Genomic DNA, 19,501 nt, shown 5'->3' with positions numbered 1-19,501 from the left:
TTATATTATTCTCAATTATTGTGAAAATCGTATATTTGGTTAGGGTTATTTGTATTTCCATGTCTCCCTTATATTTTGTATTATTTAAGTGGAATCAATTGAATATGATAATTATAGTGAAATTTTGATTCTTATATGATATCAACCAAGTTTTGATCTCTTTTCCTCCTCAAACCTAAAATCATTATCGGCTCCCTCTTTTTCCTATTGGGTTGTACCCATCCATGTCTTCCTCTAATGAGATCCCAAGGATTACTCGTATTCACAATATGAAAATTAAATTGTCCTCTTCCAAATACCTACTTTAATGCAATCAAATCACTCCACTTCTTTCTTAGCAAAAGTGGCTCATGTTTGTTCATGGTTCCCTCCCCAGCTCAATTGCAAACCATTATCAATGATGCCAACGAATTTCCCAACCCAACCTATACATCTTCGTTGGAAACTGATCAACGAATGCTTCTTTTTCTTCTTGATTACTCTCTTAGATAATAAGTTATGGCTGAAGCACTTGGTCATTCTACTGTTTCTTATGTTTGGAATGCTCTCGAGACTGCGTATAGTTGAACGTGCTCAAAATCAATAGGCCTTTCTTCATAATCTCAAGAAAGGTAATATTTTTTTTCCGACATTGGTAAATAATTTAAATCGTATTGTGATCAGTTGGCTACTATTGAACAACCGGTGTCAGATTTGAACAAGTCTCATTGGTTTCTTTATGGTCTGGGACCAACTTTCCATGCCTTCTCTACTTCCCACCATGCATCGCAGCTCAAACCCTTTTTCGTGATTTACTTTCTCTAGAAGAAAATCACAAATTATTCATGGCATCACTACATGAGCCTTATCGTAAAACAGTTACCTTTAACACCACCCATAGATCATCTTCTTTGTTGCATTCTTCTTGTGGTCGTGGTCGTGGATGTTCCAACCGTGGATGAGCCTCATCTTGTCCGAGTGGTGGTCGGGGACGTCCTCCTCCATATTTTCAGTTATGTATAAATAATGGCCATAATGAAAATCAATTCCCCGAATTAGCCACTTATGATTGATTATTTTCTAACTTGGTAGCTAATCTAGCTCAATCGTTACATAGTTTCTACGTGTAATATTCATCTATAGATTCATATGTTGGTTCTGGCACCATCACATTTATGGCCCCTTCCCCGGCTCATCTTGATTCTTCCACTTTGTATTATGGCAAAGATAAGGTCACTTTTGGAAAAGTAATATTGTACCTATTTCCCACATTGGTAGGACCTCTATTTGACCTAAATTGACATTTAGTGATGTTCTTATTGTGCCTAATCTAAGGAAGAATTTACTATTGGTCAGTAATCTTACTAGTGATAACCCGGTTGATGTTTTATTTTTCCAGTCTTATTTTGCTAATCAGGATCCATTTACCAATTAAATTCTAGCAAAAGAGAAACATGAAGATGGACTTTACATTATGGGTTTTTTTTCAAGCGCATATTGCATCTTTAATTTCGCTTTCTAAGGCTTCAATGGAATTATGGCATAAACGTTTAGGTCATGTTGGTTTTGATGTTATTACTAGTTTGAATAAAGTTGGTTATTTAAAACTTACATCTATTTTGCCTAAACCTAGTTTGTGTTCACCTTTTCATCTTTCAAAAGCATATGAGTTAACTTTTACTTCAAATGAAAAACAATCTAAACATGTTCTTGATGTAGTACATTGTGACCTATGGGGACTAACTCCTATTACTTCAGCTTATGGTTATCGTTTCTATTTCATTTTTACTGACGACTTCTCACAGTTTACATGGTTCTATCCATTACGGGCCAAATTTGATTTCTTTTCAGTGCTTCAATCCTTTCTTGGTCTTGTAATACTTAATTTTCAACAAAGCTAAAGTATTGCAAAGTGATGGCAGTACTGAGCTCATAAATCATCACTTCAAGCAATTCTTCACATCCAAAAACACTCATCATCAAATATCATGTCCATATATTCCTAAAAAAAATATATGTGTTGAACATAATCTCTTTATTTTAACCAAGACTGGTTTAGCCATGCTCTTTGGTACCAATCATCTTGCAACTCTTTGGGTCGATGCATTCTCTTCGACTACTATTAGCAAACAACTTCCTATAAAAATATTGGATGGAAAGACCCCTTTTGAACTCATGTTTCCCTCTACTCTCACCTACAACGATTTCAAAAAGATTGGTTGTAGAGTGTTTCCCCACTTACAAGCCTACTCACTTCACAAGATTTCCCCTAGGAGTTTTTTTTGTGTATTTTCAGTGGTTAGAGCACCCAGCACAAAGGCTACAAATGTTTGGATCCGATCACCCCTAACATCAACATCACCAAGCGCGTATGGTTTGATGAACTGTCATTTTCCTTTTCATGTGACACTTCATCTCCTGACATGGATGATTTTCTTCTAAGATCTATGATGATGGTCGCACTCTAATGCCTGCTCCACCAACTACGACTTCTGTTCCGATTCTCGTCAAAAGTTCCCCTTGTGTCGTCGTATATGGCATACGACGATTACCCCCTATCACCCTCTGATGATATTGTCACCACAACTGACTAGGATGGGTCCTCTATCTAAAAATGACTTAATCATTCCAAATACCCCTCCACTAGTAGCTATTTTACCAACAGCACCTTCGGTCACTCCTGACACTTCGTCTCTTATCATGGTTACTCGTTTTCGTGCAGGTATCATCAAGCCTAAACATGTAATGAATCTTTTAGCAATTGATCCTACTAGTCTTCTCCACGCTCTACTTGCATCCCTTAATCCTAAAGGTTTTAAATATGCCTCTAGGAATCAACATTCGTGTGATGCAATACATGAGGAATTAAAGGTGATATATTAAAACAAAACATGTACTATAGTTCCATGTCCAAAGCACTCTAATGTTGTTGGCTCCAAATGACTTTTTAGAACCAAATATAAGTCAAATGGCTCAGTTGATTGATATAAAGCACGTCTTGTTGCACAAGGATTTTCTCATATTCCAGATTTTGATTTTCTCACACACCTTTAGTCCAGTTGTCAAAGACACAACTGTTCGAATGGTCCTCTTATTTGTTAAAATTGATGGACTATTCATCAGTTTGACGTAAAAAATATGCTTTTTAAAATGGGCATCTGACGGATATTGTTTTTCTAGAGCAACCACCAGGTTTCAAGGATTCTTCGCATCCTGATTATGTTTTTCGTTCGAATAAGGCTTTGTATGGCCTCAAAAAAGCCCCTGATGCATGGTTTCAACGTCTTAGTATTTTTTGGTGCAATAAGGTATTGTGTGTACTCGTTCCGATACCTCCTTATTCATCTTCAATGTGGATGTTGTAAACTTTACTTATTAGTATATGTCGATGATATCATACTTACCTATAATAATGAGTCCTCTATACATCGCTTCATTGATCGTCTACATCAAGAATTCATTATTAGAGATTTAGGAAAATTAACATATCTATTGAGACTTGAAGTTACTTATACGGATGATTCTGTGTTATTGAGCCAAACCATATATGGTCATGATATATTAATCCAGGTTGGTCTTCTTGATACTAAGGTGTTGTTTGTTTTTTCGAAGCGAAAATGGTTGAAGTATGCGGACCACATCTGCAACCCTCTGCAGTAGAAGAGGTTGATCAAACGGTTGCGGCCCGTAAGAAAAAATATGTTTGTTTTTTAACCTCTGCAGACTACTGCAATTAACTGAAATTAACTATACAATAAATCTGGTAATTTTAATAATTAACTTTATAATTTATTAATATTTGGTTATAAACAATATAACACAAAAAATATTTATATGAAATTTATCAAACAGTTTTGAAATTATGTAAAATATATTCAAATTGTTTATAATATTCTTTAAATATTATTAAAATAATAAACATGTTTTTGAAAAAACATTTAAAACAAATCTAAGTTGAATAATATAACATAAAGTAAGTGGGAAGTGGTTTGAAGAAGATGGTCCAGTGATGCGTCACGCAGCACACGCACAATAGTTTTTAAGTTACAAGTCTTCCAAAAAACAAACAGCTGCGAAAGGTCAAGTGCTGCGTCGGCATAGCAAAAAGTTTTCAGAAGTGGCTTTTTCTGAAAAAACAAACAGCACTTAAACCAATTTCTACTCTTCTTAGTATGAATAATGTTTTCTGGAGTACATGTATAGCATTCTTAGATCATACTTATTACGAGTCTTTGGTTGAAGCTCTTAAATATCTCACTGTCGCTCGCCTAGATATGTCTTATGTTGTCAAATAAGCCAATCAATTCCTTCATTCTCCAACGGTTGGTCGTTTTCAATTGGTTAAACGAATTTTATGTTATGTTAAGAGCAGTGTCAGTCACGACTTACACTTCTCTTATCCAACAAAGTCATCGTTTGTCGTCTAATGTAATGCCGACTGGGTTGTTGCATCGAGACTCGTCGCTTTACCTACGGTTATTCTATCAACCTACATTATCACAATCTAGCTGTGAATCTGAATACCGTGCAATGGCAAACGAGATTGTACAAATTATCTGGCTAACCCATCTGCTTTGTGACCACAATGTATTGACATGCGGATCGTCACATTTTATTATGTGAAAATCAAAGTTCCATTTTTCTTTGTCAAAATCTGATTACACGCAGAACCAAAAACATTCATATAGATTATCACTTTGTATGTGAGTTCATATCTTCTGAAAAACTTCCACAAAGTTTGTGCCTACTAAGCTGCAAGTAGGTGACATCTTCACCAAACAGCTTTTGAGACGACTCTTTGAGTCATTTCGAAACAAGCTTTGTGTTAGCCTACCACCTGTTCGCTTGAGGGGATATTTGAGATACGGGTTCACATTTTATGTTATTCTAATTTATTGTAAAAATTGTATATTTACTTAGGGTTATCTTTATTTCATATGTTCCCTTTGTTTTGTATTATTTAAGAGGTATCAATTCAATACGATAATTACACTTAAAATTTTGATTCCTATAGCAACATACATCCACGGGAAGAACCAAATATCACTTTTATTATTGAACTGTTTTAAAAATGATACACTAGGAATCCTAGCTATGAATATTTATAATGAAAAACAAAAATAAATAAATAAATAAATTAAAACCTAGCAACTATTGGACCAATCCCAAACACTTATACCTTCGATTTCATCATTCAAAAAAATTTCTTAATTTGATCGGGTCGGATTGTAAACTCACTCAGATTGTCAATTCCAAATAACACTCTAACATTGCCATGTAATTATATGATGTTGTAATATCTATATAATGTTTGAAATTTCTACTTATTTATCGAATATGCAATAAAGAGAAAAGTTCCAATCCTGAAATAACTTTAATAAATATCCTACACTTAGGGATGTCTGCTTTAACGGTCGCAATGTGCTGGAAGCTTGTCACCATCAAGAAGGACAAACTAAATGCAATTAGTGTCGCGGTCTACCACAAACCTGACTCAAATGAATGCTATCATGTAAGAAAGAAGCAGCAACCTCCCATGTGTGAACTCAATGATGATCCCGATGCTGCCTGGTATGACTTGACTTTTGAAGTTAATGCATTTTAATTTGGAAAATCAAACGGAGTAATGTCAAACAGACTCAAACGTAAACTTACATGATCTGGAATTATGTTATGTTTCTTAGGTACGAACCTCTACAGGCATGCATCCACGAGGTGCCGATGGGGGAGACATACAGAGGTTCACATTGGCCTGAGGAATGGCCAGACCGAGTTCAAAAGCCTCCGTACTGGTTAAATAAATCCCAGATCGCAGTTTATGGAAAACCAACAGCAAACGACTTTATAGCTGATTATGAGCATTGGAAACAGGTGATTAGCAAATCATATATGAGTAAGCTTGGGATTAACTGGTCCAGTTTACGAAATGTTATGGACATGAGAGCTACGTATGGTGGGTAAGTGTTAAGACCAAACACTCGTCTTTGAAACTGGCCTTCCTGTGATCGATGAATCCCTAAGCATTTAACCAATGTTTACAGGTTCGCTGCAGCACTTAAGGACCTAAAATTATGGGTACTAAATGTGGTGAACATAGATTCTCCTGATACGCTCCCAGTAATATTTGAGAGAGGTCTCTTTGGCATTTATCATGACTGGTGTGAGTCTTTTAGCACATATCCTCGGACTTATGATCTTCTCCATGCAGACAATCTGTTTTCCAACCTGAAAAACAGGTGATTTGAGTTAATAAATTTTGCATAGGTAACTTAACTGATTATAACATGAACTCTGATATGTGTATGCAGGTGCAAGATTAAATCTGTAATGGCAGAAATTGATAGAATTTTAAGACCAGGAGGAAATTTGATCGCTCGGGATGAGTCCAGCATGATAATGGAAATCGAGAAATTACTGAAATCACTACATTGGGAAGTTAATTCAACGTTTACAAATAATCAAGAGGGAATAATCAGTGGTCGAAAGTCGATCTGGAGGCCAAGCATATACACAGCTCCTTTTTTATTCCAATGAGCTTCCACAATCTTAGATTAATGCTCCTATCTGGTGAAGACATAAAGAGGTATACATAGAGGCTAATGTATTGAAATACATGTTTTCTTCTAATTGATTGTAGATGGTAGTATGAGTGAATAGGTACTAGGTGATCTTTGGTTTAACAAGTATATATATTAATTTGCTAAAATGAAAACGCGGAATTAAACTTGACTAGATAATAGTTTTCGCAACTTAAGTGAGTGTTCATGAGAATAATCAACTAGCTACAGATTTTCTCAAACAGAAATTCCCATAAACTAATAAAAAAATCAGTTAAATTTATATATTTTTTTGGATATATTCATACACTTGAAAGTATGTAAAGTTAGCTAGCTAGCAATTTGAATGAAATTTTTTGCACCTAATTCCAAATACTTACTCTAATCAGATAACACAAAACAAAGTGGAACAACTCTCCAATTTTATTGAGAAAATATAACTTAAAACTCAATAATGTTTTGTGCATAGTCTCATGCCTCGGTGTGTGTGTCTATATATATATATATATATATATATATATATATATATATATATATATATATATATATATATATATATATTGCTAGACTACCAACTTGTAGAATAAGATTACGAAACTTAAACCAACTTGCTTAAGCCCCAAGTTTACTTGGTCTCCAAGTCTTACTCAACTTAGGATTCCAACAATCACCCCCGAATCTCTAAGTCCTAGAGACTTCTTCGATCCCGATCAAGCTCCGCATTTCCTTGAACATGGTTTGAGCTAGCGGTTTCGTAAGAATGCTTGCCTTTTCTTCTTCACCGGGAATGAACTCCACCTCCACTTGTTTGTTTCCAATACAATGACGAATAAAGTGAAACCTCGTGTGAATGTGTTTATTTCTTCCATGAAAAATAGGATTCTTTGTTAGTTCGATAGCCGACTTGTTATCAACTCTAAGAACCACTTTCTCTTGCACTTTGTTCATGATTTCTCCAAGCAAATCTTGAAGCCATACTGCTTGACATGTGGTCGTCGTGGCTACCATGAACTCTGCCTCACAAGATGATAAAGCAACAATATCTTGCTTTTGCGAACACCATGTTATCGGAGATGACTCGTAGTAGAAAATGTGACCGGTTGTGTTTTTTCTGTCATACGGGTCAACATTGTGACTACTATCACTATAATCAATGAGTCGGTTTTGTCTCATCCTCTCGTACTTGATTATGTATCCCGTTGTTCCCCATAAGTACCTTAGGATATGTTTGATTGCACCGCCATATGATTCTCTTGGACTTTGCATGTATCGGCTAACAACTCCAACCGCATATGCCATATCGGGTCTTGTTTGTAAGAGATATCTAAGGCATCCCACCACCTTTCAATATTGTGTCGGGTCAATTTCGGGTTCATCTTTGGCCTTTGACAATTTATTTCCTGGTTCCATTGGAATGTGGGTCGGATTACAATCATGTAAACGGACTTCTTTTAGAATGCGTTGAGCATATGCTTCTTGGTTATAGTAATCCCCAATTCCTCTTGTTTAACTTCGATGCCCAAGTAATAAGTCAATCTTCCAAGATCCGACATCTCAAAGTTCCTGGATATCTCTAATTTGAACCTCTTGATCATGCTCAAATTTGTACATGTGACAAATAGAACATCAACATAAATTGCTAAAATTAGTAAGTTAATTATATCCTTCACTTTTCCGGTACACCGATTGTTCTTTCATGCACTTTTTACTCTTCAAAATCCTATCAAGCTTCGTGTTCCATGCCCGAGGTGCTTGTCTTAGGGCATATAGTGCTTTTGTAAGGCGATACACTTTATGCTCGTTACCTTTCTTTATATAGCCTTCCGGCTGCGCTACGTAAACGGTTTCTTTCAATACTCCATGTAAGAACGTCGTTTTAACATCTAAGTGGTGTAGCTCCCACCCATTTGTAGAAGCTAAGGCTATAAAAAACTGGATGGTTTCGATTCGAGCTATTGGGGTAAATACTTCTTGAAAATCAATACCTGGTTGTTGCACGTAACCTTTAGCAACCAACCTTGCCTTGTATATATTAATGGTGTTGTCTGCATCTTTCTTCAATTTGAGCACCCACTTGAGTCCAATTGGCTTCACCCCCATAGGCTTGTTCACGAGTTTCCAAATATTATTTTTGTTTATCGAATTGACTCACGCATTCATGGCTTTGACCCACTCTAGTTCTTTCTTCTCTTCTTCAACCGATACCGGCTCGTTATTGCTTGTTAGAAGAAGTTTTTCGAGATTATCAAGATCAAGCTCATAATCTTGAAATCGTCTTGGAGGTATTCTTATTCTCGAGGGCCTTTGGTGTGCAGCTCCTTATTGAACATTATTATTGACCGTACTTGGTTGTTCATTATCTTGTACTTCCGCTCCATCACTAATCTCATGATCCAATTCAATCAGTTACATTGGGTCATTGTTTACCTCGTTTCCTTGATTGTTGCTGTTGGATTAGTGTCTAAGCCTGTAACTATATTTGGTATGTATTTGACCCGGTTCTGCATGGTCCTTTTGGGCTGCCTTCACCAAAGCAACTTCATAGGATGATTTATGGAGAAAGAGAGGTTATTATGGTTTATTAATATATTATATGAATAATATATTAAAAGAGAAATCATATACTTTAATTAATATTAGACAAGAACTAATTAAGAATTAATTATGTGGCTAAAAGACATTAATTAATTAAACGGGACTAGAATTGTCAATTGTGTGATAGTTGATATTGGGCTGAGAATCCTTATGGATTAGGGCATGGACGAAATTAAGGAGAAGTCCATCTTAATTTCGTCCAAGGAGGCCTCATTCCAGAAGGTTCTCAAGTTACTTAGGGCCTAATCATCCAATTAGGGTTTTGACTGAAACCCTAGAAAGCTCAAGTATATAAGGACCCTTAGGGCTAGCACAATCGGCCACTTGATCCCTTGGAAGCTTGGAGCCGATTTTTGCCTCTCATCCTCTCTCCTTTACATCATTCTCTTGCTTGTGGTGTTTGTGAGTCATTAGAGGTGTTACACTTGTGACACTAAGCTTCTTGAAGATCAAAGGATTCTTGCTATCATTGAAAGGTATCATCTAAACTAGTTCATCATAGATTTCGATTTCAATGTATGCTAGATTAGGGTTTCAAGTCTTGGATGAATTGCATGTACAATAGAGAAGCCTAGATCCAAGCTTTAGGGTTTTGTATGAGCACATAGGATAGTTGTATTGTATAAAACCTATCAGTGGTATCAGAGCCTTGATTGGCTTCTGTTGTATTTGATGCTTTGTGTTTTCATTCTTGCTTGAAAATCGATTTTTTGGCCCCCTGAATGACAGACTCGGCGAGTCCCAAAGTGGGCTCGACGAGTAGGATAAACTCGACGAGTCCATTAGGGGACTCGGCGAGTCGGGCCTTCAGACAGAGGGATTTTTGGGATTTTATGCCTATTTTGCTGTGGGATAATTACCAAATCGTTTTTAACTGATAAAATACGGATTTTATTAATATTGGATGATTATCTTTGCCAAAATAAAAGATATTTTCAAATTAATTGAATAATTAATTCCTTATACGATAAATGTTAATTAATTGAATTTATTTGATCATTATCTTGCATAAAGTTTGATTAGGTCAAAATTATAAAATCACCATAATTAATTGTTTAATTATTTATTTATTTGAATTTTGATCTAGATTGTTTTGAAATGTTTCAAAACTTGCCCTCAAGTTTTGAAATTTAAATTTTTGGATTAAAAGTTTAATTTTGAAATAATTAAATTCCAAACCCTAGAATTTTACAAGTTTAAAATTCACCCTATACTATTATAATATTTTAAGAATAATTATTATATATGTATAACTTAAATGCTAGTCTTACCGTTAGTAGGCCTCATTCACAAAGCCAATCTATAAGGGGGGTATAAGGTTATGGCCTATAAAATGGTCGTTTAATGGGTGTCCACTCTCACCCACCACTTCCTTGATTGGTGGAGGGTCGTTAGCCGAACAGGTAGGATAGGGCAAACCTTTCCTCATTAAAAGTATAATGAATTTATAAAGTAACTAAATATTTTTACAAAAATTCCCAATCTTAGTTACTTTAGGCAAAAGTGAATTTGATGCAATTCCATAAAATTACACTTTGTACCATTGCTAAGGCGTTAGTGGAGCGTGTGTGGTTAACCGGCACACTAATTGGCTCTAAGCAAAGGTAGCAAAGGGTGACTCGATGTTTGTCATAGATTGATGGAGCGTGTGTGGTTAACCGGCACGTCGATTAGGTGACTGTAACATTTGGGGGCACCATGTACATTTGCATGGTTATTCACACCCGGTTTGTGATCTTCAGCATCCCAGTCACAAACTTGTGGGGCATATCGAGATTTAAACATGTCATTGAAAAGTTCAATGAATCTCAAAAGACCTAGGAGTTTTCAATACATTTAAAACTTAATTCTCTTTTGTTTTTCATGGTGGAAATTAGTGAATCGTCATTCACTTACCTTCAAATTATTTGCAATTTAAATTACGGCATCCCCCTTTTAAGTTGTAAATAATGTTGTTGGATCCTAGCCCCAATTTCTCATTTGGGTGTTTAATTAGGGATTCTTATCTAATAAAACTTTATCTCTTTTCTTTTTCAGATGTCGAACTTGAACAACAACGCTTCCGGCTCAAACGCCTCAGGCTCATTCTCACTCATGAATTTGTGTGGGAGGGTGATCTTTGACGGAAACAATTACAACGATTGGATCCATAACATAAGGATGGTCACCCGCTACGAGGAAAAGGAATATGTCCTCGACAAGGAGCTGAAAGAGGTGGATATGAACACTGCTACTCCCGAGGAGATCGCTGCCTTTGAGGCCCATGAGCGTGAAAGTCCATTGCATCATGTTGGCGACCATGACTGCTGAACTCCAAAAGTCCTACGAGGACTTCTATCCCTACGAAATGCATAAGGACTTGGTTGAAAGGTATCACCAAAGTGCGAGGCAGGAGAGGTATGCGATCATCACTAAAGCTATTGATTTCTTAACTAACTTCGATTCGTCAATAACCTCTCCTAAAGCTATTGATTTCGAGGCGATACTGGACAGCTTTCCGGCGTATGCGTCAATTGACTCTGACTCCGACATCTTGAGTCGGTCAAATTCGGCTGTTAGGGTTTGCATCCTTTCTTCCTTGGCCCGTTCAGCCCCAACGTGACGAGCTTTAATCGCATCCCAGAGTGCCTTTGTGGATTCAACATCTCCAATTTGCATAATTAGAGATTCTGGAATTGCCTGATAAATCAAACCCATTGCAGGGTAATCCTTCTCTTCATTCTTCTCTGTTCCTGGATCGATTACTATCCATGCCTTGTAAATCTGTAACACTACCTTCATTCTTAGTGCCCATATGGTGTAGTTGGTTGAATTGAGCATGTGGGATTGTACCAAAGTGGCTCCAATCTCCTTCTCCCTTACCGAAGTACCGCCTGAAGCCCCTTCACCTCCTGCCATGTCGACCACCTCTGTTTAACAGTTAAGTTTCTTTTTGATTTCAAAGCAAATCTATGATACCAATTCTAATAAGATAACACAAAACGAAGTGGAATAAGTCTCCAATTTTATTGAGAAAATATAACTCAAAACTCAATAACGTTTTCTACATAGTCTCATGCCTTGGTGTGTGTGTGTATATATATATATATATATATATATATATATATATATATATATATACACACACACACACACAGAGAGAGATAGATAGGTTCAAATGTGGATGAACAAATATTATGTGGATGTAGGGATTAATATGGACGAAGTATTATTTAATTTTAATAAATAAGTAATTAAATCATCTACCCTCTAATTAAGGCAAATTACTTTATTTAAAATCCTATTGCCTCTTCCATCGACACCCACAAAACCATATACATCCCACCTCTATCGACCTGCGGCCCCATCAGACGACCGCACGCCACCACCATATTATCTCTTATCTCTCGCGATCAGTTGCAAACTGGTGCTGGCTCTTTGCTTCCATCGAAAAACTGACCGTTCACAATGTTTGTTTGTTGAGAATGACTGTCGAATGTATATATGAGTGGAAAATGTGGAAGATAGATGACTGAGCGGGGAAGAGTCAAAGGGTGGTGCATCCAGCAATCGAACCTCCGTCATATCTTCTCAGAACTTGGAGAGGTGAAGGAAAAGGCGGTTTCCCCACCATATCATCCTTCACATATGGCGAAGAGCTCAACTCTAGTCATCCTAGTAACAATCATCTTGGTAACAAGGTTACTCTAAATCTATTTATGTTTAATATTCAATCAAATTGAAAGTGCTTGTTATTCTTTACTTAAATCAGAAATTAATCTTCTCAAATGCTTGTTATTCTTTACTATTTGTGTGAGGCTCTTTGCTTCCAAGTACCACCATCTTGAAATCAAGAACATCGTCGACCTCCGATCTGTATAGAATTCATTGTTATCTTTCGGTTTGATGCTTTTAAAGAATCGAGACTTTAATTGGTTTGTCAAACGGCAAGTTCATATTCATCATATGTTACGGTTTTGAGGCTTTCTCAGGTAATTTTTAAGAACGTTACAGTCATGTGATTTTCGTCCATCTGACTATTAAACATAATTTATATTGGTGGTGGTTGTCGAGGCCAACAAAATAAATACCCTAAATATTACACACTAAAATAGTGTATAGTGGTAAAGGGGTCGTATCCACGGAGATTGGTTCAATTTTATAACTATAAAAATCTCTTTGTAAAAATACTTGTGAAATGACAATAAATTAAAAATGGGGGGGGGGGGGGGAGTTTGGTCTTTTGAAATACTTGAAATAAACTAGAATTAAACTAATATTTAAATAGACAATTTCAAAAAAACAAGAGTTTGATGTAAAATCAATAAGGGAAGGATGGTTGACTTAAGGTTTCCTCACTTTGACTTTTGATGAACATATCATTAGAATCCAATGGTGCAATACTTGTTTTAAATCCTTAGATTGGCCATAGTAATCCAAGAAGCTTCAGATTACCTAGACTTTTCTTAGTTATTAAAATGGTTAGAGAAGCTCATAACAATTTCCTTAGTCAAAGTCACAATTTTCATTAAGCATGTAATTAATGAAAGTCAACTAGCATTAAGAACCAAAAAGTCACCAAATCCAAAAGGAGTTAAATGCTTTCACTACCATGTTGGAGAAAATGTTTTTATGATTGTATGATACAAAACTAACACAAAAATCATTTGTTGCATGCTCATTTGAAGATCTTTTACTTAATCAAGAAATTAGCCAACTAATCACCACAAACACATTTAAACTCATGAATAAAAACATACAAGTAGTGATAATATGTTAAAACATAAAATATTCCCATAAAGATTAAAGAACAAGTTCATGGATTCTTCAACATTCAACAACTAGTCAAAGGATTTCCCCAAAATCAACCAAATTTGGTTTAGCCTAACATGGCTAAACACACGAGAACAAAGTTAGAAAAGATTGTACCAAACATTATCAAGAATCAAGAGCAAAAAGATGAAGTTCTAGAGGTGTTCTTGGTCTTCCAAGTGCTCCAAATTCTTTAGAGAATTGTTGTATTTTTGGATGTGCCAGAGTGTGAAAAATATGCACACCAACCTTCCCCATATAGCCTTCTAACTGAAATTCTGAAACTACCCTGGTTGTGTCATGCGTGGCCGCGCAGCCTTGCCCGGGTGTGTTGCGTGGGTTGTATCACATAGTGGGCTCTTTGAGTATTGGGCCTCCACAGCTTAGCCCACTTGGCCCAGTTCGAGTCCAAACAACTTCTAGCCCATTTTTCTTTAAGTTCACTTCATTTTAAGCCCAATTTGGCTTCTCCAAATGATGCATAGCTTCCGTATTCTCCCAATCATCAATCTCCGCATGCTCGATTATTCTCTCGCATCTTGCAATTTTAAAGTTTATTTCTTCCAAGCCTTCAACTAATAAGCAAGCCCACTCCAAGCATTAACTCCATTATCACCAAGACCGAAATTCTTTTCTTCCTCCAAGTCCAATTGCTTCCGAAAGATCCCGCTCCGCTAGTCTCCTTAAAATCTGCAATTATGCTCACGAAACTAGAAAGTACCCGAAATAGCAGAAAAAAAAGGAAAATATGCATGGAAATTAACTAAATTATGAATGAAATATGCTAAAATAAACTATAAAAATAAGTAAATAAAATGAAACTATCAATTGGGTTTAGGTTTAGTATAAATAATTTTACAATGTTCTTAATTTTACTTATTGTTTAGTGGTTTAGTACAAAATCATATTGGGTTTAGGTTTATTATAGATAATTTTACAATATTTGGTCACTTTTTGTTGTGTTTTCACGGATGATGCAATTACAAAATCATATAACTAAATCACCTAAACAAGTAAATTGCTAAACTCTTCCAATTTTCAATATACAAAGTATTTGAATAAATGGACAATTGGTCCATGAGGCCACAAGTTGTATGTATTTATATTCTTGAACTTTATTTTTTGTATGTGTTTTGTTTCAGGGCCACTCAGAATGTAGCAAAGTTGTTTGGAACAACAATAGTGGATGGGAATTAAGAGACAATTTCCTGACAATTGAGATTCACCACACCAAAATGTCAAAATATAACAACATGAAACAAAAATGAGAATGAAGATTCTTTCATGAATGACACTGTATTCTTATAGAATGAAGATTTTTTTCAAGAATGACTCACTATAAAGCTTGTATTCTAATAGAATGTGGAAATAATTCAAAAAATAACATTGTATTTTTGTAGAATGTGACAGTAAAAGTTGTTTTTTTTTTGTTTTTTTTTTTGGACCTTAGATTCTTCATTAATGTTAATAATTGATGATTATTCTTTAAGAATGTTGTTATTCTTCAACTTATGGTTCAAAAATTTGTTATTCTTCAAAATGTTCATTCAATCAGAATATGTATTCTGTCAGAATTTGTATTCAATCAGAATATGTATTCTATTAGAATATGTATTTTAAACTCTTGGTCTATATTCATTCCTACATCCAGACAATACTTACCATCCATACTATAACCTAGCCCCTATATATATATATATATATATATATATATATATATATATATATATATATATATATATATATATATATATATATATATATATATATATTCCTAGACTACCAACTTTTCGAATAAGATTAGGAAACTTAAACCAACTTGCTTAAGCTCCAAGTTTACTTGGTCACCAAGTCCTACTCGACTTAGGATTTCAGCACTTACGTTTGCAAATTTCAAACCACTAGTTAACTAAATCGCCATACATGAAACTAAGGAAGAGCATCGGGCCAGAACCGAACCGCGTCGAACGGAAAACTGAAAAAACGGTATTTTCCGCTCCACGTGGTCAAATATCCATCCCTACATAAAAGTGTTGACCGAACCTTTTACACTTATACATGTGAATAAGTTGGAATATTATAGGGTTTTTAATTTTCAACACTTCAAGTGTGGACAATAAAAATCTTTATGTAGTTGTCTAACTTATATTTAACAAACTTGCGAAAAAGTTAGCTTATGAGAAAAAACTAACCAGTAAAAAATGATATCGAGTAAAAGCTATCTGAACTAGCTTCAAAATATAATATCATATAAACGGATATTAGAAAAATGATTAAATATTATAATACATAATATGTAATATTTTTCATTAATTAACTAGAAACCATGTGGCCTAACATGATATGTGTCTTCACTCTATAAGATCGAGAGTGTTAGCTGTATATTTATTTGTGATTGTAATTATCTTTGTATTTTTGGTATTTGTCTGGCCCTTCCATATTTTGCCCACAATCATAGCTCTTACCATAGTTTGTATTATATATTGGTGGAATGCTATATTGAATGTTACGGGAAAAATTATTTGTCAACATGGTATCAGGCCAATAACCTACCCTTGCCGTCTCTTTCTCCCTATTATCGATCCCCTCTTTTACAGTAGACTTCTCTGTGTCGACATCTTCTTCTCATCTCTTACTTTCTCTCTTAATTCTTCTCTTCAATGGCCACTTCACTTGATAAAATGTACGGAATCACCAACATCAAATCCTATGTTCCGCTAATTTTGGATCTTGACAGGCTAAACTATGATGCTTGGCGTGAATTTTTCAAGAACCACTGTATTGCATATAAGGTCTTCGGTCACCTTGATGGCACAGATCACAAACCAACTGATCAGGATTGGTGTACTGCTAATTCAATCGTCAAACAATGGTTTTTCGGCACTCTCTCCTAACCTCTCATTCAAACCATTTTGATACCTGATGCAACAGCCGCTCAACTGTGGAAAGCCATCAAAGATCTGTTCCGTGACAACAAAGAAGCCAACGCAATTGAACTCGAAAATCAACTCAGAAACATTACTATCGGTGATTCCACTGTCATGGAATACTACACTCGTATGAAAACCATATCAGATATTCTAGCCAATATTGGCTCCAAAGTTCCGGAACGCACGCTAGTCACCTACGCCCTCAATGGTCTGTCATCAAAGTTTGATCACTTTGCTACTATAATTCTCCTCAAAACTTCGTTTCCTACTCTCCTAGAGATGTGTTCTATGCTCTCGATAGAAGAACAAACATTGCAAACTCAACAGCACCGTGTACCTCAAGCCTCTCACACAGATTCTTCCTCTTCTCATCAAGTTCTGAATGTTCATCATCAGCCTCAATCTTCTTTTTCTGGAAATTCCCATGGCAGCCATCGTGGTGCTCGGAATCGGGGAGGTGGCAGGGGGCGAAACAGTGGCAGAGGGCGAAATAGCCACCGAAATAATGGTGGCGTGTCTTCCTTCTCGCCGACAGCAAACAACCCTAGTGGTCGCTGGGTTTTTATCCCAACCGATAAAGAAGTTGTTGGGCTGCTTCCTCCTCCAAATCAGATGCGATGGCCCAATACTCCTCATCCCCCTTCTCGCCAGCAACCAACTTGGCCCAATCAGCAGTTATCCCATCAGTCGTTTCTTGTTGGACCTCAACAATTTCGGCCTTTTAATTGGCAATATGCCCAATTTTATGCGGATCAACCCACAACTCTTCCTCAAGCTTTCAGCACTATGAATCTTCAGGACCCCGACATTGCAGATTGGTACATGGATACCGGGGCAACTGCTCAATTTCATGCCGACTCAGGTATTCTAAATTCCATTAAAAATAATTTCAATAATTTTTCAGTCTTAGTAGGTGATGAATCTCGTATTCCGGTTTCTCATGTTAGTAACACTTCTATTTCTCAACACCTTTTCGTCCCTTATGTCTTAAAAATGTCCTTATTACCCCTCAAATTATTATAAATCTTATTTCCGTTCGAAAAGTCACTCGTGACAATAAATGTTCTATTGATTTTGACGAATTTGGTTTTTCTGTGAAGGACTACCTCACCAAACAAACTCTCATCCGATGTGACAACATGGGCGAGCTCTATCCCTTCACAAAACAACTCCCTCAAGCATTTATGAGTGTTAGTTCATCCACATGGCATCAACGTCTTGGTCACCCAGGCTCTCAAGTCCTCCATCATTTACTATCCAAAAAATTTATCTCGTGTAAAAAAAAATATCCTAGTATCTTATGGCATGCATGTCAACTAGGCAAGCATGTCCGTTTGTCATTTAACTTGTCTGGAACTGCTGCTACTTTTCCTTTTCATGTCATTCATTCTGATGTTTTGACATCACCAATCATAAGCCATAGTGGAATAAAATATTATGTTATCTTTCTAGATCAATATTCTCATTTTGTGTGGGTATATCCGTTGCGAAATTAATCTGATATTTTTTCTAAATTTCACCATTTTCGTGCTTATGTTCATAACCAATTCAAATCCGATATCCAAATTTTCCAATGCGATAATGGCAAAGAATTCGATAACAAACAATTTCATCATCTTTGTGACACTAATGGTATTCACATCTGTTTCTCTTGCCCATACACGTCCCAACAAAATGGTAAATCTGAACGTATAATTCGGACTCTAAACAACACCATTCGAACTCTTTTGTTTCAAGCTCACCTTCAACCTACTTATTAGGTGGAAGCCCTACACATGGCCGCTCACCTCTTAAATATTATCCCATCTTCTACTTTCCAACATGACACCCCCTTTCACAAACGCTTCCTCAAACACCCATCATACTCTCACCTTCGTGTTTTTGGTTAACACCAATAAACTTCAACCCCGATCTGTTCCGTGCATCTTCCTCGGCTACCTTTCCAATCACAAGGGGTATCAGTGTCTCAACCTCCACACTAAACAAATAATTATTTCCTATCATGTTATATTCAATAAATTTGTCTTTCCTTTCAGTTCCATGACACCTCATCGAACTTCAACCCTGATCTGTTACATGTATCTTCCTCGACTACCTTTCCAATCACAAAGGGTATCAGTGTCTCAACCACCACAATAAAGAAATAATCATTTCCCGTCATGTTGTATGCAATGAATCTGTCTTTCCTTTCAGTTCCATGATACATCATCGATCTCCTAATTATGATCTCCTTAACATTGAAGATCAACGAAACTGCTTTAATGATCCAACCATTCCCTCTCAACCCTCCATTCCACATCCTCAGCATAATACAACCCTCGACACTACCAATGTCCAACAACACAACAACACCGTTGACAACTCTTCTGATCACACTTCCAGCCCCTCCGACAGCCATTTCGATACTATTGATGCCTCTAACACCCCTCCCTCGTCTTCTAATTCCATGCCGACTTCTTCCTCTCCATCAAATACTCATCCCATAGTTCCCACCATCTCTCGAACTCATCCTATTACCACTCGTGCTAGTCATGGCATTCACAAGCCTATCCAAAAGTTAAACCTTCACGTCAATTCATCTCCATCCCCTCTTCCCAAAAACTATTCTCAAGCCTTTCAGGATCCAAATTGGTATAATGTTATGACTGA

General features: G+C 36.2%; 4 protein-coding genes across 4 annotated transcripts in view; 2 read left to right on the top strand and 2 right to left on the bottom strand.

The window, feature by feature from the left end:
• Positions 1-6,662, top strand: part of LOC145108892 (putative methyltransferase PMT24) — a 43,450-nt gene extending 36,788 nt beyond the window's left edge. Inside the window, exons 5-8 of the mRNA XM_079045977.1 lie at positions 5,376-5,550; positions 5,664-5,936; positions 6,021-6,215; positions 6,288-6,662. Coding sequence (XP_078902103.1) covers positions 5,376-5,550; positions 5,664-5,936; positions 6,021-6,215; positions 6,288-6,513 — 869 coding nt within the window. The 3' untranslated portion in view covers positions 6,514-6,662. The remainder of the gene's footprint in view (positions 1-5,375; positions 5,551-5,663; positions 5,937-6,020; positions 6,216-6,287) is intronic.
• Positions 6,663-7,217: 555 nt separating this feature from the next.
• Positions 7,218-7,835, bottom strand: LOC145106513 (secreted RxLR effector protein 161-like). The gene has a single exon (XM_079043473.1). It carries the CDS (start codon positions 7,833-7,835, stop codon positions 7,218-7,220), a length of 618 nt encoding a protein of 205 aa, XP_078899599.1.
• Positions 7,836-11,504: 3,669 nt separating this feature from the next.
• On the bottom strand, positions 11,505-12,029 carry LOC145106512 (uncharacterized). The gene has a single exon (XM_079043472.1). It carries the CDS (start codon positions 12,027-12,029, stop codon positions 11,505-11,507), a length of 525 nt encoding a protein of 174 aa, XP_078899598.1.
• A 4,341-nt stretch (positions 12,030-16,370) lies between these two features.
• LOC145108891 (uncharacterized) lies at positions 16,371-18,334 on the top strand. Its single transcript, XM_079045975.1, has 2 exons — positions 16,371-17,714; positions 17,953-18,334. Exons 1-2 carry the CDS (start codon positions 16,964-16,966, stop codon positions 17,985-17,987), a joined length of 786 nt encoding a protein of 261 aa, XP_078902101.1. The 5' UTR covers positions 16,371-16,963; the 3' UTR covers positions 17,988-18,334.
• The last annotated feature ends 1,167 nt before the right edge of the window (positions 18,335-19,501 follow it).

This window comes from Lactuca virosa, chromosome 4 (genome assembly GCF_052849685.1).
Source record: "Lactuca virosa cultivar CGN04683 chromosome 4, Lactuca_virosa_CGN04683_v6, whole genome shotgun sequence".
In the NCBI taxonomy this organism is placed as follows: Eukaryota; Viridiplantae; Streptophyta; class Magnoliopsida; order Asterales; family Asteraceae; genus Lactuca; species Lactuca virosa.
Note: the sequence above shows the minus strand (reverse complement) of the source record. Positions and strands in the feature narration are given on the sequence as shown.